Source organism: Paroedura picta, chromosome 1 (genome assembly GCF_049243985.1).
Source record: "Paroedura picta isolate Pp20150507F chromosome 1, Ppicta_v3.0, whole genome shotgun sequence".
Classification (NCBI taxonomy): domain Eukaryota; kingdom Metazoa; phylum Chordata; class Lepidosauria; order Squamata; family Gekkonidae; genus Paroedura; species Paroedura picta.
In genome coordinates, this window is record NC_135369.1 from 87,804,776 (window position 1) to 87,831,499 (window position 26,724).

The following is a 26,724-nucleotide window of genomic DNA, read 5'->3' on the forward strand; positions in this document are numbered from 1 at the left end:
TCAGGTGAAGTGCTAGGTGGGAAGCCAGGTACCGCAACAGAAATGGGCTGATGGTCCTACATGCAACACCGAATGATACAAGGTACATTGCTGAGATACGTTAGAATGGACAGGTTGTGATGAAGGCTTGTGTTAGAATGTGGGAAAACCAAGGTGGTGGTTCTCAATATTCTCTCTTGTGCACATGCTTGGAGTTAACACAGTTGTAGCCACTGTGACTTACAATTCACCACCAAATACAAATGATCTGTTTGAATGTATTTCATCTGTCCTTTACATGGCAGGAAAATGGGACAAGACTATTGCCTACATCTTCTAGGCACTAAAATTCTACTATCAGGTCCAATTAAAATGAGATGCTAATAGACAAAAAGATCTTGCCTCTGTGATTTTTGGACATGTTCAGTATTTTGTTTAAATTGTGTTGTGACCTGTGTAAAGCTACGTCTGCTTAGCATAGCTGCTTTGCATGAGTTGCAGTGCATTTTGAACGAGACACTGAGCCCACACAAATTCATATGGTCATTTCTTTGCCATACCAGCATCTCATTTAAATCAAGGTTCCATTCACAGATCCAGATCAACACATACTGCAGTATATACCATGTGTTTGGGGAGACAATTTCATAGACCAATCAAAGAGGTGGGAAGGCAACGAGTAAAGTTATGGTGCTATTAAAATTAATGGTTCATCATTCATTTCAGAGCAAGATTGTGTGCATAGCTTCATTCCCTTTAAGAGCAAAAGAGGAAAGGTATGGAGGAATAGATACTAATATAAAACACTTATTTCCTGTTGTGGGTTTTTTTAAAATTAAAACTTTTGGAGTCCCACTCAGTTTTGAATTGAGTGGATAGCCATGTTGGTCTGAAGCAGCACAATGAAATAGGAGTCCAATAGCACCTCAGTTTTGAACTTCATGAAGCCTGCAAATTTTATTCCAGAGCACATGGCAATTTATTTTAAACAAGGGTAGAACATGTTCTTTTGCTGCTCCTTACTTCTTCCCTAGTTCTTTCTTTGGTTCCCCCCCCCCCACACTCATGCTGTCTTCATTTCCCTCCCCCACACTGGATCTCATTGGTTGCATTTCAGCCTGCATTGTTTCTCCATAAGCCCTCTGCTTCTCCATCTTCCCACTTACCTCTTGTCCTTGACCTGCTATTGTTGTCCTTGGCTGTCTTTGGCCACCTATTGAAGCTTGTCCTCTTCCCTCCCTTGCCCACCTTTCCTGCCTGGCTATTTGCAGCTAAACTGCTTCCAATACAAAAAAAGAAGAAGAAGGTTCACAATGAACAACCAACAGAAGAGAAAGGGAACCTTTCTAAGGCAATCTGTTTGTAATGATGTAATGATGTATACGAAGAGTAAATACAATTTCTTTTACAACTTTTATATACCAGAAGGAACCATAACGGCTTCTAGATCAAATCCGTTTTCATTGGCTTCATCAGTGGTTGAAACCTCCAATCCTCCAAAAACAGTTTGTGGTAACAAAGCTGGCAAAATCCTACCGCCTTTCCTTATATAAACTGCTTCCTGCTTAGCAAGGGGCAGGGAAGCAAATAGGTGAGGGATAAGATGGAGCCAGTTACAGGCCCAGTTCTTAATGTGGTGGCCTTTGTACCTTAGCCCCAGCTTGCTCTGTTGTGCAGTTGTCTGATCTGTACTATCCACAAATGATGGGTTTTCAGCCTCCCAGTAGAAGCAGAGCAACCTGGCTGCCAGGCTTACCAGGTTACATCACTGCTTTTTGGTCAAAAACTCTATTTGGGCAAAAATGTCACTGGCAACATTGTCTGGGTCTCCCTTCCACTTCTAGCAAGTCCCCCCGCCCTTATTCCCTGCCAGTCATCAAGGGGGACCTACCAACCCTAATATAAACACACAGATTTTCTCCAGATCTTTCTTGAAGTTTTAGTGGGAAATTATTTGGGCTGCCCTGAATTTTGCTCACTTGTACCCTGCCCTAGATGGCCCAGGCTAGCCTGATTGGGTCAGATTTTAGAAACTAACCAGAGTTAGCCCTGGTTAGTATTTGGATGGGAGATTACCAAAGAACATCAGAGTCTCTCTGCAAAGGCAAACAATGGCCAACCATCTCTGAAGGTCTTTTCTCCTGAAACCCTTACAGGATTGCCATAAGTCAGCTATGATTTGACATTTTAGAAATGTGATTTTCCTTTTTAAAAAATATGTGAAATGTTAGAGTTTGCTGATTTATGTACTGTAAACACCAAGAAGTATTTTTGACCCATACTGACAAGCTATACTTCTAAAACAAATAAAAATTAAATACTTTAATATGTTAATCCCTCAAAGTTATCTAGGTCTCCAAAATAAAAACATCTTATATAATATCAACATTAAAATGGCATCTTATTGACAAGTATTGTCAGATACACGACTTCAAATTGCTGTACAAGATGATTTTACCTGGGAGTTGTCTGGGCTGTACCAGGTCTGGCTGCTGCAGGGAATTCCCAGCACACACAAACCACTCCTTAACTGAGGGATAAGCTCCATGGAGATCTAAAAGACAGAGGCACGGTTCCATGAAATAAAAGAAAAAATTATATTTTACAAGATAGTCGTGACACAAAATGTACAAGGATAACACATTTATCTATTATTTATTTAATTAATTCATTTGTACCCCACCTTTCCCCCCATTGGGACCCAATATCATCTTCCCGTCCTCCATTTTATCCTCCCAACAACCCTGTGAGGTAGGTTAAGCTGAAAGAATATGCCTGGCCTAAGTTCACCCAGCAAGCTTCCAAGGCACGAGTGAGGGTTCTAAACCAGGCCTCCCGCATACTAGTCCAACACTTTTAACTGTTGTAGATGTGTATAATGAAGGGAAATTTGGGGACAATGCATCTGTTTACAATGGACTCAGAAGTTTATATATCCAGCTGGGGCCTGGAGATCTACCAGAATTACAACTAATCTCCAGACAACACATATCAGTTCCCTGAAGCCCTCCCCTTCCGCAAGCCCTACTTTCCTCAGACTCCACCTCCAAATTTCTAAAAGTTTCTTATTTCAGGGTCGGCAACCCATCTTCTCCTCACTGCAGTCTCCTGAACCCATGTAGCTTTTTATCTGCAAGGTTCTCACAACCCCTGGTAATTCCTTCTTAATGGGCAATGGGGACAGCTGGGGGAAGTGGGCAATGGATTAAGTATCAGCAGCGGAATATCCATAAGATCTAACTACATAGTTTTAACCAACAGTTTTTCCTTACACTCATATATAAAATTTTTGCCCTTAAAATAGAAACATATCCAACTAAGATAACATCTGGATGGTGCTTTTTACTGAAACCCATCTGTAACCGCTCCGCAGAGCAGTATAAATAAAATGCTAAGGGGTGGGGGTGTGGCCGCTGTCCGGAATGGGGGGGGCAACGATTGGCTCCTGACCCCTGAGTGCTTTATTATGGCACTTTAAAACAGTCATCTCCTTAAAAAGCTCAAAAATGCACTGTTATGTATGTGCACATCATTCTAAATTTAATACTTTCTAATAAACTGTTCCTTACTAATTACTTGAAGATTGCCCACAGCATCAAGGCTTAAATTTCATACAGCTGCAAATTTCAATTCAGATATTTTGCAATTCACAATTGTCTTTTGAAAAGTGTATGTGTGGTTCAAGCAGTGCTCTTTGCATTTCAAAAAGGACATGGACAAAATTGAGAGGGTTCAAAGGAGAGCAACAAGAATGACCCAGGGACTGGTGACCAAGCCCTAAGAGGAAAGGCTGAGGTAATTGGGAATGTTAAGCCTGGAGAAGAAGAGGTTGAGAGCAGACATGATTGCTCTCCTTAAGCATTTGAAAGGTTGTCACTTAGAGGAGGACAGGGAAAGGATCCGGTTGACAGCCAAGGAAAGGACCCACAGTACTGTGTGTAGAATTATATTGGCTAGATATCAGGGGGGGGGAATTCACAGAGTAATTCTGCAGTGGAATCACCTGCATTGAGCAGGGGGTTGGACTAGATGGCTTGTATGGCCCCTTTCTACTCCATGATTCTATGATTCTATCCAAGCGTACTTCACTTTCTATCAGTTCCCTCCTAAGCAAAAATGTAACTTAGGATAATTATGCTTGTAACACAATCAAACGAGTCAAGACATTATAACTTCTATAAATATAAGATTGAGGGAGACCCCAGTTTGGACTATGGGAATGAGGGAGAGTTTAAGTATATCTGTTTAATGTAAACTAGTCCCTAGACAGAGCTGTTTCACCCACAGCAGAGATATTTTTCCCTGGTGAGGCAAACAGTACAGTCATGGGGCTGATTTACATAGGGAAAAAGGTCACTCCTCACCCAGCCTCATGATCCTGATCAAAATATGTGTGTGGGATAGGATGGACAATGACTCTGGAAGCTTAAACGGACTAAAGATCTGAGGTCAGATTTCCCACACACTGCCTAATTTGGCCTCAAGTTCCAGGATAATCCTTACCCCTTCCAGACTCCAATAGGACAGAATAGATATGCTGACGAGCAAGGCAGTAGACATGCGCCTGTCCAGGGAGCTCAGTATCATATTCATCTTCCAGTGTGTTGCTGCACTCAACTTCTCCACTACTCAGGACATTATACACCATATAGCTTTCAGCTCGCACATGCTGTTCTTTGGCTATCTGTTCACAAGGAGACCAAGCTATTATTTACAGCCCAGCCTTTCCCAAGGGCTTCAGGAGACCACTGACAATTAACACAAAAGGGGAAGGACAAATGGGCTCACATGCAAAGGTACGCCTTGAAGCAATAGAGGGAACAACAATCATATCATGAACAATTCATGGCCAAGGCTCAATGGGTCAGTCTCAGCTGGAAGTGTCATCAGGTATATGTCTTTCCATACAGTTAGTGCAATGATGACCAGAATCCCATGTGCACTTACTTGGAAATAAGCGCACTGAACTCAAATGGACCTATTTTCCACTTACAATAGGCCACACAAGGTTCTATGGAGATGGCAAATAATATGGCTCTGATGTTTCACAATTCAATTGACACTGATTGCCAAGATCTGGGTCATGCTGCCCATGGAATGTATGCCAGGGCTCCTTAGCTGGGGTCTGTGATTATGAGACTCAGGGTGCCAAGCAACTGTTAATTGCAGCCATTCCTGCAGCCAATCATGGCAAGCTGCCAGCAGCAGCACAGCAGAGCTGACACTGAAGAAGGGTGCATACACACAAGCACTTATCCCCAGAATTAAACTGTGTTGGCCTTAAAGGTGCCACTGGACTCAAACATTGTTTTGTTGCTTCAGACTAACACGCTGCCAGAGCCTCTTTCTTAATAAACGCATGTTTTTGAAACTGGGGGCAGCACCCACAGAACCTTGTCAGTGACAGTCTCTGTCCATAGTATACTTTCTATTTTCTACAAACAGAGCTCCCAAGTTATCAACATAAACAGTATAGAAAGATGGTGGCAACGTTACACAATGCTATGCTATCAATCTTGGGCTGAAGACATTTAAAATTTAACTGCTCAAATCACACAGAAATCCTTAGGCCAAAGCCTGCAATTCTGAACATTCCCATCAGGAAACAAATTCCTCTGAACTGAGCATTGTATTCTTTTTATTACTGCTTCCAAGTCTTTCAAGAGGTACTAAAACTCTGCAGGTTTACGTAAATGTTTCCAAGAATATATTAAGCAAACTCTGAATTATCAGTACTTACTACTACTAAAAAGAACGTTTCACTCTGGAGTCTGCAGTTCTGCTGCTTGCTACAACAGGTGCATTTTCCCAGGATTTCAGAATTTATTTAGCAATTAAGAGAAGGAAAAGGACAAAAAGATCAATGCTACAAAGAGACTATGGAACATGATAGGAAGAGGAAATTCAAGAGATTAGTTACCTGAAAGATCTCCTGATCTAGAGACAGAGGCATTTCTTGCTTGACTGATGCTGCTGGAGAATGTGAACCGTCACAGGGAAGCCACGGAGATTGCTGCTCAAGCAGAAGATAGGACTCTATTCCTTTCGCAAGTATAGACTTGTCTGACCCCAAAGGTAACATTTCTTCCAAAACCATCAAGCTATCGTATGATCGTGAAATTTTGGAAATATAATTTGCTACAGCTAGAATTGTGTTCGTCCTTTTATCAGACCTATGACTTTTAGCACAGAACGAAGCTACCCACTGATTCCGGAAACCTTCCACAGCACTTTCTGGTACGATATCTGTTCCAAGGAGGCAGGCAAATAAGGGAAGGTCTGTTATATGTAAGCCCAGCCTGCTGCAGAGATTCTGCCTTGAGAACATAACTGTTTCCAGCCTATCCAAGCAGAGTTTATTAATGGAAAAATATGGGGACGTGTCATAAATCAGGTAGTCTGTATCTTCTCCTAGAATCCCCATGCAATTGTTTTGGAGTCCATAAGTGGCCACTTCATAGTCTGCTTCTCGCAATGAACATATAACCTCTTGACCACGGGACTTCAGGGCAAAGCGTGTAAAAGTAGCCAAACCAGATGGAATATAGAACATTTGTCTGCCAGGCTGCTGCTTATTAGTTTTGATGAACTGAAAGATCTTGGCTATTTCTTTGTTATTTCTCAGTCTCCGTTTAACCCATTCATCTCGTTTCTTCTGTTCTACCACTCCATCAAAGTAGAACACTAACTTGATACCTGCTGCAGTAAAGGTATCTATAAACGTATCCAGGTTAGAAAGGTATTCTTGCCACTGGCCACCACACACCCAGGATTCTGGTGTGTACCACTGTCGAAGACAAGACATGGCATCTACCACAATAACGGGAGGAAATCCAGGATAACAGCTGCGCTGATTTTCTGCCATTTCTTTCAGATTTACCACTGTAGATGCCCCTGGACAGGCATTGGTCACAAACCACAGCAAGCCTTTAATACCCATACTTGATCTCTAGGTAAGCTTAGTTCCTTCAGGAATCTAAAAACAAATAAACCCAAAATAACAAAACAACTCACTTTGAGAACCATTCTAAAAGGAAGAGGATGGCAAAAGAACATGAGAGTTTTCAGAAGGGTTCTGCTGAATTAAAAGCATGCTCTTTCCAATTTTTGAAACCATTTCCCAATTTTTAAAGGTTTTGTGCAGTACGAGCACATTTGAATTTTTAAAAATATGTGCTAAGGTATGAATGTTTTCTATGTGGACAGCTTTACTGTTTCATGTCATGAATGCTTCATAATCTGAGAAGACAAGCACTATATATTGTATTTTAGGAGCTATGATGCTCATCCCAAGTAGCTCAATTGCAAAGTGGTTTGCAAGCAACCATGGGCAAATTACTGCAGGCAACTTGCAACAAGTGATATTACCCCTCCCTTCCCACCTACAGATTACTATTCTGTGATTTGTTCAAACACTGAGGCTTTTTTTTTAGTTACTTCGCTGGAAGATGTATATTTTGCCACTGCACACTTTGTGAAAGTGATGCAGTGAGCTATTTTACAAATAATTCAAACATACAAACCCATTTTTCCCTAACATTTTAGTTTCTTAAATGTTTATGTGATCCTAAAAGCAGACAGCATTAGCCTCTCAAACCATGGCCCTGAAAACAATATGAGATTGGGACCTCAGTTTAATCACAAAGCCAATAAGGGGGAAGTGAGGGATAGCCAGGGGAGGAACATCAATTTGTATTTACACAATAGGGATCGAGAGCAGGGGATAAAGTAAATAAACCACAAGAAAGAACAAGGAAAATATACATATTTATTTCATGCATAACTGAGACACATACTGAAAGCAGTGGTGGTGACACATCACCCCTTTCAAGAAAATGTCTGCTGCGTGGAGATAAAAAGCTCTGGGGTTTGGAGGGGAAAACTGGAGGGAAAATGGATTATTCCCCTCATGACATCCTTTTCAGTTGTGCCATATGAGGAAAGAGTAAAATCTCAATCAACATTTTAAAGGCAGATTTTTTAAAACACAAAAGTACCCACTGGTCATTATAATGGCAGCTTGGTCTGCATTTGGTCTAACTGCTAGGCCTTTGACAGAATTATTTAGCCCACAAATCACTGACCCAATATGCTTGCGTGCAATGACACATCCCTCAATATGGCTAAATATATGGCTATATATTCTTTCCTCCTTAGTACCTAACAAAAAGACTAAAGATCTGGATTTTACAAGCTATGAAAACAGCTAAGAAAAAATTTTAACAGTTACATCCTTACCACAAGTCCTCTAATATTTAGTAAAGGGCCATCTGGGTGGTGCTGTCTGGGACCGGAACCTGCAGTCTGGCCTGAACTTCTGCCGCTCCAGCGGACCAATATGGATGTGCCCAGTTTTGGGCTGGCCCCTACAGCGGCCGCCTCTGCAAGGTGCCATTCCAGCAGGCCAATCTGGATGCGCCCAGCAAAGCTAAAGGTCCCGGCTCCACTCGGCGCGTGAGCCACTCACCCAGTTTCGCTGCCAGATGGCTTCTGGGCACTTCTAAGGCTCGCACCCTTCCGCCTCGCTGGGCCCGGCCGCCATGGGGCGCCCTGGATGCTGGGAGCTGCTGCTGCTGGATGGGCACTGCCACCACCACACGTTGGCCGGGCAACAGCCTCAGCACTGCGTTCAAGGCGCCCTGCAAGCCTCTGACCGACCACCAGCACTCTAGCCATTCACCAGCAGCCTGTTCCACTGAAGAACTACTCTAACTGTCAGGAACTTATTCTAGAACTTAGCCAAAATTCTTTTGAATTAATTTCAACTCATTGGTTCTGGTCTGATCCTCTGGGGCAACAGAAAACAACTCTGCTCCATCTTCTTCATGACAGCCCTTCAAGGACTTGACTATGGTTATCATATTACCTCTTAGTTGTCTTCTCTCCAGGCTAAACAGACCAAGTTCCCTCAACCTTTCCTCATATGACTTGGTCTCCAAACCCCTCACTATCTTCTTAGCCCTCCTGTGGACATGCTCCAGTTTCTCTACATCTTTCTTCAGCTGTGCAGGCCAGAACTGAACACAGTACTCCAAGTAAGGTGTTACCAGTGCAAACTGTTTTCAGTCAGCTCTGTATGTCCCACCAAATTTTCACTGTCTTTTGTTAAGTGCGACTTTGTTAATCATCATTTTGCAAGTTTTTCTTTTAAAAATTAAATTTTAGGGAAACAATCAAAGATTACTTCTTGTCCAAAATTCCCTGCTTTACATAAATTTCTCTCATTTCTAATACTAAGTGAATACATTTGCTGTGTGTTTTAATTAGGTTTGCGTGTATCTTGTGCTCTGCTGATTTCTCATCTTTTGGATTACAAAATACCGTTGAGGTGTTCTATTCAGTATGCTTTAGTTAAAACAAAAACAAATGGATAACAGAGCAGTGTAAGTCCACTGATGACATAGAGTCCACCCTCCAAACCAGCCATTTTCTCCAGGGAAACTGATTTCATTATGCTCACTTGGACATTTTCTGCACCAAGAATCCGGCCCGACACAGCGTTTGTCCAGTCGCAGAGCTAATTTCCACTTCCAGACAACATCAGTGCCACTCCAGGGTGGTCCCAGGCGTGATGTGATACAGGCTGCCCTGCAGCAAGGGAATGTGGACCCACATTCTCTTGTCATGGGGCAAATGAGGGCTTGCATCATGCCAGGCCTAAAACTGCCCCAGATCATTACCGACATCGTCAGGAAGCAGAAATTAGCCCCATGCTGCTGGGGGGGGGGAGGGGGGCAGAAAGCAGGTGGACAGCTAAGAGAATGATGGCTGCAGAAAGAGAGTTATGGGTGGGAGCAGAAAAAGAAATGACAGGCATGGAGGAGTGAATAAGAAAAGGGATAGCAGGAGAGGAAAAGAGTGTGAGAGAAGCAGAAAGAGATGGGAGGAAACAAAGTTGGCGGGAATGGGGTAGCCACTCCTGCAAGTTTCTTAGGAGTCCCTGCTTGATTAATTATATCTAACTTCAGAGTCATTCAGTAAGTTTGTGCTTAGATTATGAAATAAGGAGTTATGCTAAGCAGATCTCCTTAGAGTCTACTCATTTGGCTTTACTCCCAGGAAAGTGTTCTTAGAGTGGCAGTGGGTCTCCCATTTTTATTCCAGTCCCCTGGAGCTCCAGCATAGTCGAAATAACAGTTACCTCTGGAATCTCTCCAGCTTGAGGCTCACCTGGTGCCTACTTTATTTTCTTTTAGGCACCAAGCCAAAACACATCTTTTAACCCAGGCTTTTAATTTGGGTTTTCCTGTTACCAGCTTTTTCATGGTTGGCTTCTGTTTGATAGATGGTGTTTATACTCTTTATGTCCATAGGCTTGTTTTTAATAGCTTCTTTACACCGACACATTTTCATTCTAAGCTACCTCAAGCAGGGCTCTGACAAGGCAACACAGAAAAAGCCTCCACACCACACCAACAGCAGTATTACATTTCACAGAAATGACCTATCATACAATTTTGCATATGCCCTGCTGAACGACTGGAAATCTTCAGTCAGTATCTACATCATTATCAACCTCCTTACATTTTAATGCCGAATGGAGAAATAAGAGGGAATTTTGTTTTTTTGTTTTTTTTGGGGGGGGGGGGATAACTGAGTCTGGGTGGAGTTGCTAATAACCTACAGCAAAAATGCCCCAAGCCTTCCCTAGAGGCGGAGTGCGATGTTATTCACCTCCCTGCCACACTCACAGGGTGTTTATTAAGGCAGGGGCAAGGCCACTAGTCTCCAGGCCTGTTGGCACCCTACAACGGGGGCCTGGGGCTTAGGGAGCCTGAGTGTCTTCCAGGTTGGGGTGCAATCGGAAGTGATTGGGCTTTCTCCCACTTGGCAGGTTCGGGCTGCTTGCGACCCACTTCCCTCCTCGACGCGGCACCCCAGGCACGCGAAGGGGAGACGCAGCTGTACGCTCAGCCTGGCCTCGGCGGCTAAAACAGCCCGACCGACCGTCCGCCCGCGCCCGCGCGCTTCAGTTGCTAAGCCGCCCCAGAGGACGCCCCGCCGCCTCCTCACGCGCCCCCGCACTGACTAACCCGCTCGAACGGCCGTCCCGGTCTCGCTGGGAAGCGCAGCGTCATGGGAAGGCACGGTTGTCTGGGTTGTCTAGCGAAACTTGCGGCTCCCAGCTGCAGTGCGTGACATCCATGTGCGGGGCAAGCGACGAACGCATGGGAATGAATGTGAAAACTCAGGCACGAAAACGAGGTCGGGGCCGTCGCCCATTCGGGGCAAAGGCTTGAAATAACTATGGCCTTTAAATTAAACAAAGAAACGAGATAACTGCGCCGCACAGAACAGGGCAATCTTGTAACGAGTTTTGACTACGTGGACGTCTCCCTGACAGCTAGGTTTTTAAGGCACAGCAGGGTAGCCTCGGGCTCAGTTTTGCTGCAGGGCTCTGAAAGTACCATAGCCAGAACGGCAGAAATCAAGGTTACCTTGCTTAAAAATTACCAGGATTGCAGAATTCATGTCCAGCAGGCTGTAGAGATCCATGGAGAAAATAGCAGCTTCAGAAGATAGACTCTGTGTCATCAGATGTTTTTCTCCTTCCCAAATCCTGCCCTTCCCTGACGCTGCTTCTTCCAAATCTCCAGAAATTTCCCAAGGCAGAGTTGTTACAACCCTAAATTAGGGCCTTTAACGGCCGGCAGCCAGAAATTCAACAGGCCACACACATCTTGGAGACACTGTGGTATGAAATTTCTTTCACCAACTTTCCTTTTAAAATAGATTCAGGTGGGTAGCGCTGCTGGTCTGAAGTAGCAGTACAAAGCTGGAGTCCAGTGGCACCTTTGAGGTTTTATTTATTTATTTCAGACAATGAAATGGAAATCACTACACTACATATATAAGGATAGTGATTTCCATTTTATTGTCTGCGGATGTGTGTGTTTCCCTTTAAGAGTGAGGAGACTTCCTCAGCTGAAGCCCCCAACTTTGTTATCTGCAGACTGTCAAAGCATACTCCCATAAACCCTCAGTGATGAGCCTTTCTGCAAAATAAATAAAGTCTTCACTTTTGTTCTTCTGGAAGGTCTCAGGAACTGTTCACCTAACAAGCCCTTTTCCAGTTCTGAACTGAGGTATGTTCCTCTCTTTTCACTGTGTCTTTTAGCAGGCTGGTTACAAATTATTTGGCAAAGCACACATAAGTAAAAAAGAGAGAGAGCCCACCTGGTCCTGGGCCTAGACAGACTAGAATCTGGGAGCCATAGAGTTGAATCCCCAGTCTGACCACTAGGGAAGCTGGGGAAGCTGGGGGGGGGGTGTCAGACCAACCTTCTTCAGACATTCTTTTTGTAACAATAAACTGGAGAAGGGGGGAACTTTGTTGTCAACAGCTTAGGGTCTCCATTGGGGAGAAAAACTTGACAGAAACTTTTTAAATTCTAAGACACCGTGTCGTCCTCATCCCCACCATGCACCATGTCCCCCCTCCATCTGGGTAACATGTGAACTAAACCACAGTATCTGCTGAATGGCAACTTTGATTTCTCTGACTTCTCACTCACTAGCAGTCTTGACTATATTTCCCTTCTTCATACCCCCGGGACCTTGATGCAAAATAGCCAGTGGCAGAATTTGCGTGATACAATGTTTAAAGTGCCAGACTATGATTAGGGAGACCCAGATCCAAATGCTATCTTTTTGTGTGACCCTCTCTCAATCTAACCCACTCTACAGGGGTGCTGCAAGGATAAAGTGGAGCTGGCGGTTGGCCTGGGAAGAGAATCCCTAAACTCCTAGGAGGAAGGGTGGGTGATATGAATACAATGAGGCAGTAGGTATTAAATCCGTGGGTCAGGGATCATGGAGGCACTGGAATTATGCAGCTTTGTATTGTGATCAGTGCATAGTATTTGTTGTTGTTAGGTGCGAAGTCGTGTCCGACCCATCGCGACCCCATGGACAATGATCCTCCAGGCCTTCCTGTCCTCTACCACAGTGGTCCCCAACCTTTTTATCACCGGGGACCACTCACCGAGGACCACTCAATGCCTTTTACTGAGGCCCGGTGGGGGGGTAGTTTACTCCTCTACTCTCAACCACTGCCCTAATGCTCTCTGATCGCTATGGTAATGTTTAAACATCCCTTCAAAATAAGATACAGACACGCCACAACAATGAACATAAGGAACATTTTATTTTCATGGACATTTTAACTCATGACCATGACTAATCAATGGGAACCCTGAGCTTGTTTCTCTGCAACGAGATAGTCCCATCTGGGAGTGATGGGAGACAATGACACCCGAAGTGTGTTGTAAAGGGCCAGGGGGGATGAAGTAAAGGGCTGGAGGGGGGGGGGAGAAGGCATCCTTCGCGGCCCACCTCCAATTAGTCCACAGGTTGGGGATCACTACTCTACCATTCCCCGGAGTCCATTTAAGTTTGCACCTACTGCTTCAGTGACTCCATCCAGCAACCTCATTCTCTGTTGTCCCCTTCTTCTTTTGCCCTCGATCACTCCCAGCATTAGGCTCTTCTCCATGGAGTCCTTCCTTCTCATGAGGTGGCCAAAGTATTTCAGTTTCATCTTCAGGATCTGGCCTTCTAAGGAGCAGTCAGGGCTGATCTCCTCTAGGACTGACCGGTTTGTTCGCCTTGCAGTCCAAGGCAGGGGTCCCATGAATTGTAGTCCATGGACATCTGGAGGACCACAGGTTGACTACCTCTGGTCCAAGGACTCGCAAGAGTCTTCTCCAGCACCAGAGTTCAAAAGCCTCAATTCTTTGACGCTCGGCCTTCCTTATGGACTGACTTTCACAGCCATACATTGCAACTGGGAATACCATAGCCTTGACTAGACGCACTTTTGTTGGCAGGGTGATGTCTCTGCTTTTTAGGATGCTGTCTTGATTTGCCATAGCTTTCCTCCCCAGGAGCAAGCGTCTTTTAATTTCTTTGCTGCAGTCCCCATCTGCAGTGATCTTGGAGTCCAGGAAAATAAAATCTGTCACTATCTCCATTTCTTCCCCATCTATTTGCCAGGAATTGAGAGGGCCGGATGCCATAATCTCTGTTTTCTTGATGTTGAGTTTCAAGCCAACTTTTGCACTCTCCTCCTTCACCTGCATCAACAGGCTCTTTAATTCCTCTTCACTTTCTGCCATTAGAGTGGTATCATCTGCATATCTGAGGTTGTTGATATTTCTCCCTGCAATCTTGATCCCATAGTATAAATGTACTGAAGACCCTAGAACAACCTACCCCCCCCCCAGATACATGACAGAACAAAGGATCTACCCGCGGTTGCAGGAGATTGGCTTCAGAATAATTTTAACCAATTGGATCCCTAGAGCAGGGGTAATCAACCTGTGGTCCTCCAGATGTTCATGGACTACAATTCCCATGTGCCTCTTCCAGCAAATGCTGGAAGGGGCTCATGGGAATTGTAGTCCATGAACATCTGGAGGACCACAGGTTGACTACCCCTGCCCTAGAGGATCCTGCCGCAAACCGTCCAATCAGGCTGCAGAGAACACCTTCGAATTTACTGGCTGTCATGGGGAGACCAGCCAGGCACGACCCAATCAGTGGGTCAGGGTTACGATACTACCTCAGACCATAAGCTCGGTCCTTCCGCATAGACCACAGCAGATTAATATGTTGGTATTTTTTGTTTTTCTTGGAGAAGTGGTAGTGTTCTGTCTTGGGTTATGTGGCATATAGAAATATGGAATACCAATACTTTAAATCAACTCATACTTTTTAGTGAGAGTCTTCATTTCAAAATACTGCAGCCAAAAGAAACCTCTAATCTTCCTGTTTTGTCAAAAGCTGTACATAAAATCTTATAAATTCCTACCATTGTTGTTTCGCCCATAGAATAATGCACTGGAACCGGAAGTTAAAACTCTCTCTGGAACCCTTTTTAAAAATATCTCTTTATATTTAAGGGAGGGGCGCTTGCCGAGGGGGAAATTGCGCACGCGCTGTCCTCTCTCTCTCTCTCTCTCTCTCTCGCCCTCCCCTGACCAGGCAAGTACCGACTTGGTCACGTGACGATCCCACCAGCTGCGGGCGCATCCTCCGCGGCGCCCTCCATGCCCTCGCAGCGGGCCGACCGCTCAGATGAGGCAGATCAACTGCGCAAGACAGAGACGAGCAGGCATGGCGGTGCTTAACGCGCTTGCAGATGGACGTGGAGCACATACGAATTTTAGACCTCCTCCGCTGAGAGGGGCGTGAATTAGCATAAACGTTTCTCGACGCCTGTTTTTTTTCGCGTGTGACAATAAAACAAGGTTCTTGTTTGGCTGTTGAACTTCTCCCAAGTTCTTCTGCTCTTCCTAGAATTATAGAATAGAATCATAGAGTTGAATCATAGGCCTTACAATGTTCTTGCCTTTTAACATGTTTCATATCAATGTTCCCCAGGGGTTTTGTCTTCCATGGTTTTCCATGGCTCCTTTAGCCAGAATCTTTCCCATTGGAAAAATTTCTGTTTTTTCATCCCTCCATAAAAGGAATATTGCCTAGAATTATATTATGCTGTACTTAAGACCCATAAATACTATACAATTTAATACAGAAGAAATTAGTTATATTTAAAAAAAATAATTCTTGTGCTTATATGTTTGCAAAGACCAATATCAAGAGGTCATATTATAAAACCAAACCAGCTTTCTGAACTTTGCAAGTTGAAACTTGCTTTTAAAAAACATGTTTAAATAATCCACACCTTTCCAATATGCTCCCCGCACCACCATTTTTGCTTTTTATTGGGGTTCCTTTTTCTGTGTCCCTTTCTTGGAGCTGGGCTTTAAAAAGATGGTTTCCTAGCAGCAGAATGCAGAAGGCTCATTCATATTACAATGGGCAGAGAGGAAAGAAAGAGGCTGGTTTGTTTAAACTGCTTCTGTCTTCATTCACAGACTGATATCCATGGGCATTGTGTCTGCTACAATGGGACTAAAGGACGTATTGTGGCAGAAAACAAATCAAAACAGAAGAAGCAACGATAAGAGAAAAGAGTTGTGCAACAAAATTGTCCCCAAAATTGAAGTCTTACATCTGAGATTTATGTTACCTTTTGGCTGCTTGGCCTATTGACCGGTGTTTCTAATAAGCACTAGAGTTTAATAAACAAAGCCTCACATGGGAACTTTCGTGACCATTTGCAAAAGGCAGAAAAGGTGCAGCCGTGGCTGTGCTTTGTTCCCTTACCATTGTCCTCCTGGCCTTGCAGAAGTCGTGTAAGGAAGGACATTGTGCCTTCTCTGGGAAGCTTTTTCTTCCACTGTGGATTATATATGATGCTGGGCTTTAAAAATACCTTCTTTGGGTCATCTCTCTCCCAGGCGCTACACACTTAATGGATGAGTTTCTCTCTGAAGTTGCCTGCTGATCACATAACCTCCTTCAATCCCATAGGCAACAGGTGGAAGCTTGAATAACTTCACATATTTTGGGGGGTGGGGTTAGAAAGGAGGCACGATGGGGAGCCAATTGGAGGATTAGATCAGATGTTATTACTTGTGAAAAAATTAAACAGAGCAGTGCTCTGGGGAACACAGATTAATATATTTAGTGACTTTGCGTACACAAAGGCTTACCATTGTAGCCACGTCTGAATGCCTGTGAATAGGATGGAACATATGCGGCCTGTCACCGCAGGTGCCCACATCTGTTCTCCCCCAGGCAGATGCTCACAAAAAAAGGAGCGCCTACACCAAAAGAGGTGATCCGCCTCATTCCCCAAGCTCTTCTTTCCATAATCACCTTCTGCAAAGAAATAGCTTTAAAATTGTTTAAGAAGATACAAAGAAAAGGGTTTAACAGGGGAAAATATTTTTTAGGCTGGAGAGATTTTCAGGAGCAAAGGCAGAAAACCCAACAGCAAAATGTAGTTCTTTCTAAGCACACTTTTTTGAAAGTAGCTAGACTGGATTCTGTAGGACTTACTTTAAAGTAAATGCATTCAGGACAGGGGAGTTTGGGACTACAGGTTAAATCCATGCAGCGAATTATAATTGAATACATGGAATAAGATTACTGCTTAATGATATTAATGCTGTAAACATATAGTTACGAATAAAATTCTTTATCAAGCTCCCATGAAGTAGTATGATTCAGAGTAGAAAGGAGAAAAACTTTTTTGTCTTCTTTTTTATTCTTAAACAAAAAAATTCACAGCAGTGATTATTTGTCATAAAATAATTGGAAAAGGTTGAAAAACTTTTTTAATACAAAGAATGTGACCTGTGCCTCACTCATTTTCATTTAGGGTATGGATTACAGAATGGTGTCCAGATGCAAGCCATGCGCAATAACTCAGATACATGGAGGTTAGTGAAAGTGACTCAGGGCACTCTTGAAAACAGTTTCCTGGAAGTAAGCCCCACTGATTAAAATGTGATTTACATCTGAATAGATTTGCTCGGGATTGCTCCTGTGTACTGGAAAAAAGATGTTCTGATTATGTTCAGATAAATGTATTTAGTTGGAGATTTCGGTATCCAAGTAGATTCCAGAGCCAAAAGCCTGTGCACACGTCAGCAAAGTAAGTGGGATTTATTCCCACATGGAAACAAGGGTAGGATTGTTGGGGGTGGGCATGACTATCCTATGCTGTTGGACTGGATATTGTTGGCCAATAGCTTAACACTTGGAACCTAAGATTGCAGACCTATTTATACCTAGTTGGAAGTAAGGCTGGGTTTAAATATAACACTGGTAAGAGTGCTGGCAACCTTGAGGGGAAAAATGCCCTGTGCTGAATTAATATTTAAACTTTTTATTCCACCATCTCTTGGCAGACTCAGGATACAATATAAAATATAAATAAATAGAATTAAAATTCAAGTTAAATTAAACTCTAATATTGCCCATAAAAATTCCCATCATGTAATGGGGGGGGGGGGTGGAGGGATGATAAAGACCTCCCTAAGGAACATAGTTTGGCAGATGCAGGTGGAGAGGTTTGTGAGATCAGATGTTAATCATTAGGCTTCAACCCTAGGCCTGACGGAACAGCTATGTCTTACAAGCCTGGCAGAACTGTCTAAGGTCCCGCAGGGCTCTGGTCCCATTTGGCATGTCATTCCATCAGGGCCAAGAATACCCTGGCTCTGGTTGAAGCCAGTCTTTGGGGCCAGGGATCCTAAGTGGGCTTTGGTCACTAGATCTTAGAGCCTTTGGGGGGGTATAATGAAAGAGGCAGTCCCGAAAATATGAGGGTTCCCAACCATTTGGGACTCTGCATCTGATTTGGTCCTCAGTCTGGAGCCTGGTGAAGGTGGTTAAAAGCCTGGCGGGCAGCCTCACTTATCTGGGAGGGCCTCGTCACACTCAGGCTCTTGATGGTTGCTGAAGATGTTAACTGGACCCTGTCAAGAGCTAGGAATTGTAGCAGTCTATCTTGGGCATGACAACCCAGTCAGAGGAACTCCATCTCAGCTGGATTTAACTTCATCTGACTCTGCTTGAGCCAGTCCACCACACCCTCCAGACATCTGGCCAAAGATCCAGGGGGAAGAGGGATGAAGATGATGCGTGGAAAGGGGCAGGTGAAGCTTTCCATGGCATGGAAATAGTTAATATCTTCTGCTGTGGTACTACACCATTTAAAGTGTCCTATTTAAAAGCTTATATTTGGTTAAAGCCTTTTTTTCCAGCTCTATTTTAAATGTCTGTATGTTGGAATGGTAGAGGACAGGAAGGCCTGGAGGATCATTGTCCATGGGGTCGCGATGGGTCAGACACGACTTTGCACCTAACAACAACGTTTTCAGATTTCTGAAGCCCATACCCTGTTGCATTCTTTATTCAGCATCCCATCCCGTTGGTTGGATTTGACTTACACTACATAATCCATTAGTGAGAAATGATGCAAATAAATAAACAAGAAACAACATCCTGTTAAGCCTCTACTTAGATGGCAGGATGAGGCAATAGAACTCACCTGTGGCCCTTTGTGTACTTACAATGCCTCATGTAGATTCAGGTGCCAATTGTGCCAACCAGCTACAGATACTTTGCAATTCAGACTGGTAGACAAGTTGTGCTGGCTTGTTAACTCAAGGCTTTGCAGTTTAGATGCTGCACAAGTGCAAAGGCCTACAGATCAGTTCCATTGAATCATAGAATCATAGTGTTGGAAGGGGCCATACAGGCCGTCTAGTCCAACCCCCTACTCAATGCAGGATCAGCCCAAAGCATCCTAAAGCAGTGGTCCCCAATCTTATCACCCGGGACCGGTTAACGCTTGACAATTTTACTGAGGCCCAGACTGGGATAGTCTTTTACCGAGGGATGTCGCCACCGCCTGAGTCCCTGCTCCACTTGCTTTCCCGCCGTCCACTGGGGGGAGCCCCAGCCATGGCAGCCACCGGAGAGCACCAAAGGTGTGGCAGCAGTAAAGTGGCAGGGTAGCCCCCGAGGCAGCAGCCAGGAAGGAGGACGAGGAGGAGTTGCAGACCGATAATGACTGATCTACGGACCGGCACCAGTCGCTGGACCAGGGATTGGGGACCACTGTCCTAAAGCATCCAAGAAAAGTGTGTATCCAACCTTTGCTTGAAGACTGCCAGTGAGGGGGAGCTCACCACCTCCTTAGGCAGCCTATTCCACTGCTGAACTACTCTGACTGTGAAATTTTTTCCCCTGATATCTAGCCTATATCATTGTATTTGTAGTTTAAAATCATTACTGCGCATCCTTTACTCTGCAGCCAACGGGAACAGCATTCTGCCCTCCTGCAATTGACAACCTTTCAAATACTTAAAGAGGGCTATCATGTCCCCTCTCTACTACCTTTTCGCCAGGCTGAACATTCCGAAGTCCCTCAACCTATCTTCATAGGGCTTGGTCCCTTGGCCCCAGATCATCTTCATCGCTCTTCTCTGTACCCTTTCAGTTTTATCTACATTCCTTCTTGAAGTGAGGCCTCCAGAACTGCACACAGCACTCCAGGTGTGGTCTGACCAGTGCCGTATACAATGGGACTATGACATCTTGTGATTTTGATGTGATGTCCCTGTTGATACAGGCCGAAATGGCATTCGCCTTTCTTACCGCTGCATCACACTGCCTGCTCATGTTTAGCTTACAATCCACAAGTACCCCAAGGTCTCGTTCACACACAGTGTTACCTAGAAGCGTATCCCCCATACAGTAGGTATGCTTTTCATTTTTCTGACCCAGATGCAGAACTTTACACTTATCTTTATTAAATTGCATCTTGTTCTCACTTGCCCATTTTTCCATTGTGTTCAGATCTCGTTGAACTCTGTCTCTATCTTCTGGAGTATTTGCCAGTCCTCCCAATTTCCACGATCCAGCAAACCTGTTACTTGGTCAAAAAAGGAAACCAGGTTGGTCTGACAGGACCTGTTGGAGACAAATCCATGCTGACTTCCTTGGATCACTAAATTGTCCTCCAGATGTTTGCAGATCGTTCCCTTTAATATCTGCTCCATTATCTTACCCACAACAGAGGTCAGACTCACTGGTCTGTAGTTTCCCGGGTCATCCTTCCTCCCTTTTTTGAAGATCAGAATAACGTTTGCTCTCTTCCAGTCCGCTGAGACATCTCCAGTCATTAAGGAGGTCCCGAAGATGATGGACAAGGGTTGTGCAGGTTCTCTGGAAAGTTCTTTGAGCACTCTCGGGTGCATTTCATCTGGACCAGGGGATTTGAACTCATCCAGTGCAGCTAAATGCCTCTCGACAACCTCTCTGTCCATGTCAACCTGCCACCCAGACACTATCTCTTGGCAACTGCCATCTCCAGATGTGCCTAAACCCTTTGATCTGTGGGAAAAAACAGATGTAAAATAGATGCTGAGCCTTTTTGCTTTCTCTGCATCCTCCATTAGAGTTTGTCCATCCGCACCCAACAGTGGGCTTATTGCCTCCTTTACTTTACGTTTGCTCCTCACATAACTGAAAAATCTTTTCTTGTTACAATGGGCTTCCCTCGCCAATCTTAGCTCACTCTCAGCTTTGGCCTTTCTGATGATTGCTTTACCAGTTCCCAATTTAACTGTGACCATAGTCTCCTTGATGAAGCTGGGGCTTAGGTGTGATTCATATTCCCAGCCAGCATTCATAGAGTTAGGCACAAGTCTCACTGACTTTAATGGGAATTACTTCCAAGTGAGCAGTTAGGATCTTAGAATTTGCTATCTAAAAGTTTCTCTATTAGTTTGTTTTAACTCCAAATTCTAGCCAAGACTCTAAATTAAAAAAAAAGAGCTGAGCAGGTATGCCAAGACTGAAATGCTCTTCAAAAATGCTGGGCATTGTATCATGACAATCGCTGTGCATGCTACAGATCCAAATGGGTGAGAGATCAGGCCCCATTACATGCCATTGGTTAACATATCCCATGGCATCACACTATTCTGTAAACAATGAATGGCGGGTCCCTTTGTTGTTCTAATCCAGTTCTCCTTGCTTTGTGCAACATTCTGGTCAATTTTATTTTGTGTCAGGAGTAACTCCTAATATTGCTTTGCTTTACCAAATACAAGAGTGAGCAACATGAAGTTGAAAGCAAATATTTAAGGGGAAACATTAAATAAATAAATAAGTAAATAAATAAATAAACTTTTATTACAGATAATAGTGTTAAAAATGACACAAAGCACTCTTTGTTGTTGTTGTTGTTATTAGGTGCGAAGTTGTGTCCGACCCATCGCGACCCCATGGACAATGATCCTCCAGGCCTTCCTGTCCTCTACCATTCTCCGGAGTCCATTTAAGTTTGCACCTACTGCTTCAGTGACTCCATCCAGCCACCTCATTCTCTGTCGTCCCCTTCTTCTTTTGCCCTCGATCGCTCCCAGCATTAGGCTCTTGTCCAGGGAGTCCTTCCTTCTCATGAGGTGGCCAAAGTATTTGAGTTTCATCTTCAGGATCTGGCCTTCTAAGGAGCAGTCAGGGCTGATCTCCTCTAGGACTGACCGGTTTGTTCTTCTTGCAGTCCAAGGGACTCGCAAAAGTCTTCTCCAGCACCAGAGTTCAAAAGCCTCAATTCTTTGACGCTCGGCCTTCCTTATGGTCCAACTTTCGCAGCCATACATTGCAACTGGGAATACCATAGCCTTGACTAAACACACTTTTGTTGGCAGGATGATGTCTCTGCTTTTTAGGATGCTGTCGTGATTTGCCATAGCTTTCCTCCCCAGGAGCAAGCGTCTTTTAATTTCTTTGCTGCAGTCCCCATCTGCAGTGATCTTGGAGCCCAGGAAAATAAAAACTGTCACTTTCTCCATTTCTTCCCCATCTATTTGCCAGGAATTCAGAGGGCCGGATGTCATGATCTTTGTTTTCTTGATGTTGAGTTTCAAGCCAACTTTTGCACTCTCTTCCTTCACCCGCATCAACAGGCTCTTTAATTCCTCTTCACTTTCCGCCATTAGAGTGGTATCATCTGCATATCTGAGGTTGTTGATATTTCTCCCTGCAATCTTGATCCCAATTTGTGACTCCTCTAATCCCGCCTTTCTCATGATGTGATCCGCATACAAGTTAAATAGGCAAGGCGACAGTATACAGCTAAAAGAAAAATTAGACCATTTCCTTTGGAAGGAATTTTTCAAAATCATTCTATACCTCAGTCCTTAAATCATAAGTCCTTAAATCATAAACCAAAGTATTTTGAATTTCTGCTTCATCTAAAACATAACTATATTGTATATTCAGTGTTTTCTATACCGTACTACTTTAATAATATTAAAACATGCATGCAAATAATTTGAGATGAGATCAAAGAAGCTTTGGAATTCAATATGAAAAATGACTGTCTTTTGGGTTCATCACCCTAAAGGCATTCTTCCACGTGCCATTAAAATTGCCTTCAAATATCTCTAGTGCTGTTTGTATGTGTGTGTGAATGCAAGACAGCAACCCAAACAGAGTATTAAATTGTGGTCTTGCAGACTTTGTTGGAAAAGGTATGCATTCTAGTATATGTGAATGTCAAGAATGCACAAAAAGCATCTCCATGGCACTTCTGTGAACAGGCACTGAAGGACTTCTGAGTAAACTAGTTTCAAAGCCCATTTATAAAAATGGGCTCTGAAAGGGGAGAAGGGGGAAGGGTAAGGGACACGCTTCTACCCACCCACCCCCTCTCCCAGAGTCCCCCCCCATATGCGGCCCTGCGCTCCCCCCTCCCAAGGCGAGACAGAAGACCAGGGCCACTCACCGGCTTCGCGCTGCTCCTGTCCTTTAACGGCGCGGGCGTGGTCCTGGGGTTGGCAGAAGCCCAGGGCGGCCTGCAGAGGCGGCGGCCAAGTGGGCTCCTGGTGGGGCCAGCCATTTCCTCGGCGGCATTTTCTCGTGGCATCCAGCCGCATGCAGCATCCAGCGTCTTGCCGACGCCAGAGGCCAGCGAAGCCTCTGCCTTGCCTCTGCGCGCGGCTGCCGTGGACTCCCTTGCTGGCGGCCTTGTGCGGCGGGAGGCGCTTTGCGCCTCCCGACGTGTCAGGCCGCCGGCAAAGGAGCAACTGCGAGCCACGCTGTGCGCGGCTCGCAGTTGCTCGGGCAGGGAATCAGAGGGACCAATCGGCAGGCACTTTGTGCCTGCCAATTGGTCCCTCCGATAGTCTGTCCAGAGGAAGGGGCCAATCAGCACCCTTTCTCATCCCGGACACATCCTACCTCCCAAGGCCTTACTGTTTTATTTAGTCCACGGCGCCCATGGCGCCGCGGGCTGTGTTAAGATGAGGGTTCCAAACTCCATAAGCATGCAAAAAACGTAGGATTTACAGTGGCATCCTTTAAATTAATGTTGGATCTAAAGGATTTTATTAGGAAGTCAATAGTTGGTTTCAGTATCTCTAGATGTAATTTCAGTCAATGCAGATGACATGCTCAGATCAATTCTGCACATGTTGGATAATGCACTTTCAATGTGCTTTTGTAGCTGGATTTTCTTGTGCAGGAGAATCTACTTCTAAAGTGCATTGAAAATGCATTATCCAACAATTACAGAATGGACATCACAGTTTGTACTCCTCACCCACGGGACTGTCTCTCCATAGGTTCAGGCAGACAGAAGGAAGCACTCTCATTCTGTAGGCATGGGGGCATGATGAGACCTAAGTGAGGCTTCTTCTGGTTGTCGTGCCTGTCTGCCCCATCCCATCTGGCTTCCTGAACTGAGAAAAAGACTCCAATCCTCAGAGTAAGATACAGAATGGAGCAGAGTCTGGCTCCCATGACCCTTGGCTCTGGTTCTGATTTTGGAGGATATGGGATAAGGAGAGGTTATTCGCATTTACCCCCTTTCTCGGACTAACAGCAGCTGGTGGGGAAGCTGTGGCATCAGGAGAAATGTGGTTGCTTGGTTCTCATATGTGGAAAGATTTCAGATCTAGAATCAGTAGTTCTCTCTCATGTAGATGATCTGATCCTCCTTTATAGCAGCAGAATGGGCTGCCTAAGGAGGTGGCAAGCTCCACCTCACTTGCAGTCTTTAAGCAGCTGCTGGACAGATACTTATCTTGGATGCTTTAGGCTGATTCTGCATTGAGCAGGGGGCTAGACTTGATGGCCTGTATGGTCCCTCCCAGCTCTATGATTCTATGATCACCATAATTTATCTCTTGCATCTTACTTGGATTGCTCAGCCTGGAGGAGGTTGAAAGGGGGCATAATTGCTGTTTTTAACTATGTGAATGGTTATCACTTAGAGGAGGGCAGGAATGGTTCCTGTTGGCAGCAGAAGATAGGACCCGTGGTAATGGGTTGAAACTACATGAAGAACAATATCGGCTAGATATCAGGGTGAAAAAAATTCACAGAGCAGTTCAGCAGCGGAATTGACAGCCTAAGGAGGTAGTGAGCTCCCCCTCAGATATCTATCCTTGATGCCTTGAGCAGGGGGTTGGACTAGATGGCCTTTATGACTCCTTCCAACTCTATGATTCTAGGCTGTTTCTATAATGCTGGGAGGAGGAAATGGAGCTTCAGCTTCTGCTTATACTCTTTCCCCACCCAAGGGGACTAGGGCTGGATCACACAAAGTAAGAACCAAAGATCAGACCAGTGGTCCATCTAGTTTGGCACACAGTGCCAACCAGTTATGTTGGAGGGCCAATAACAGGACATTGAGGCTGAGGCTTTCCCTGATGTTTCCTCTTGGCACTACTGGCACACTATCTACTGATTGTGTGTGTGTGTGTGTACGTGTTGAATTTTAAGCTCCTGCATGCCTCTATTATCATCCCTGCCACATTTCCCTGGCCTGCCTGGTAGAATAGAATGGCTCAAGGCAGCCAAGCTTCCTGGTTATATGAAATCAGGAACTCTTCTCCAACTAGGAAGATGGCTATCAGCATGCTGGACACAAAAGCATTAGTCAGAATGATTCAGTTTGTTGGAGGTCCTTCTCTTGGCTATTGTGTCCCTTCCCTGGCTGCCCCCAATATCAAACCCTGGTGGCCACGGGTCTTAGGTCAGGAGGCCTGCTTAGAAATAATTCTGTCAGGATCGGCAACTTTTCCCAGTGGGGGATTGTTGGTATTGTAGTTGGTAAGGTTCTAACTGTACATCCCCCTAATAGTACACTGAGCTGGTAGAATGGTGCCTCAAGAGTTACAAAGTCTAGGCCTTGAATAAATCTTTGTTGGTCTTAAAGGTGCTACAGGACTCTGATTTTATTGTGCTACTTCAGATCAACACAGCTACTCATTTGAATCTAAAGTTAATACCGTTCTGGGTCATCCCCCAAGGGTGTACTACTTTAGACTACAAGATGTTAAAAGTAGTGATGTGTCAACCAGGGTGAGGGGAGCCCCCTTTCCTCCTGTGGCAACATTCAGAAGAAGAAGAATTGGTTTTTGTGCCCTGCTTTTCACTACCCAAAGGAGTCTCAAAGTGGAGTGGCCTTCCTTTCCTCTCCCCACAACAGAAACATGAGTAAGTGAGGCTGAGAGAGCTGTGACAGAACTGCTCTGTGAGAACAGCTCTAACAGGACTGTGACTAGCCCAAGATCACCCAGCTAGCTATATGAGGAAGAGGGAGGAATCAAACGCAGCTCTCCAGATTAGAGGCCCACCACTACCCCAGACTGGCTCTTGCCCCCGTCTGCAACCTAAAATGGGTACCGCCCAGAACTCTGGCCAGAATGAAGCGGAAACAGCAGGTCCCGCGGCCCCTCCCGGCTCGCAGCCCCTTCCCATGTCCAGTGTGGCCAGCAGCCAGCAAGCGGAAGCGGCTGGCTGCTAAGGAGAGGCGCCCGTGGGGCAAGTCGCTTTCTTCCACAGCCTGCTGGGCGGCGCTGTTGCGCAGCAGTCCTGGGTGGCCGGGCCGCAGGTGGAATTCTCCCCTGCCCTCGCCCGCCCTCCCCGCAGAGGTCCCCGCCGGCAGCCCCTTTCCCAGGGAGGCGGCCTAGCTGCGGAGTCAGGCAGGGAAAGAGAGAGACCAGCACCCCCCCCCCCCCGCGCTGGCGCCCCAACTCCAAGCTTCCCCCCCTCCCCGACTGTTTCCCAAGCCGCGCAGGACCCGGCAGGGGCCACGGTCCGATTTGCCCGCGGCCGGGGCCGGGAAGAGCAGCTGGCGTGCCCCGCCGGCCCCCGCTCCGAGGCTCCCAGGTAAACACCCCCGGCTTTATGATGCAGATGAGAGGCGAGGCGAGGGTCCGAGCAGATGATCGGCGATTGGCGGGGGGGGGGGGGAGGGGGAAGGGGCCTCGGCGCTGCTTATCTGTCATCTGGCTCCTCTGGGTGCCAGCTGAGCCACGCGACGGCCCATTCTTATTCTAATCCGCGCATGCCTCCGCTACT

At 45.3% G+C, this 26,724-nt stretch overlaps 1 protein-coding gene across 7 annotated transcripts in view; it reads right to left on the reverse strand.

Annotated features, from left to right (window-relative positions):
- FAM120B (family with sequence similarity 120 member B) overlaps positions 1 to 11,548 on the reverse strand; it is a 34,801-nt gene extending 23,253 nt beyond the window's left edge. Inside the window, exons 1-4 of one of the 7 annotated variants that reach the window (XM_077346760.1) lie at positions 11,418 to 11,548; positions 5,900 to 6,955; positions 4,483 to 4,663; positions 2,438 to 2,533 (exon numbers count right to left, since the gene is read on the reverse strand). In XM_077346760.1, coding sequence (XP_077202875.1) covers positions 2,438 to 2,533; positions 4,483 to 4,663; positions 5,900 to 6,919 — 1,297 coding nt within the window. In that variant the 5' untranslated portion in view covers positions 6,920 to 6,955; positions 11,418 to 11,548. Of the gene's footprint in view, positions 1 to 2,437; positions 2,534 to 4,482; positions 4,664 to 5,899; positions 6,956 to 8,217; positions 8,419 to 8,446; positions 9,671 to 11,012; positions 11,196 to 11,417 lie in introns of those variants that run through there. The other 6 variants (XM_077346768.1, XM_077346778.1, XM_077346787.1 and 3 more) reach the window with 6 other exon arrangements.
- Between the last annotated feature and the right edge of the window lie 15,176 nt (positions 11,549 to 26,724).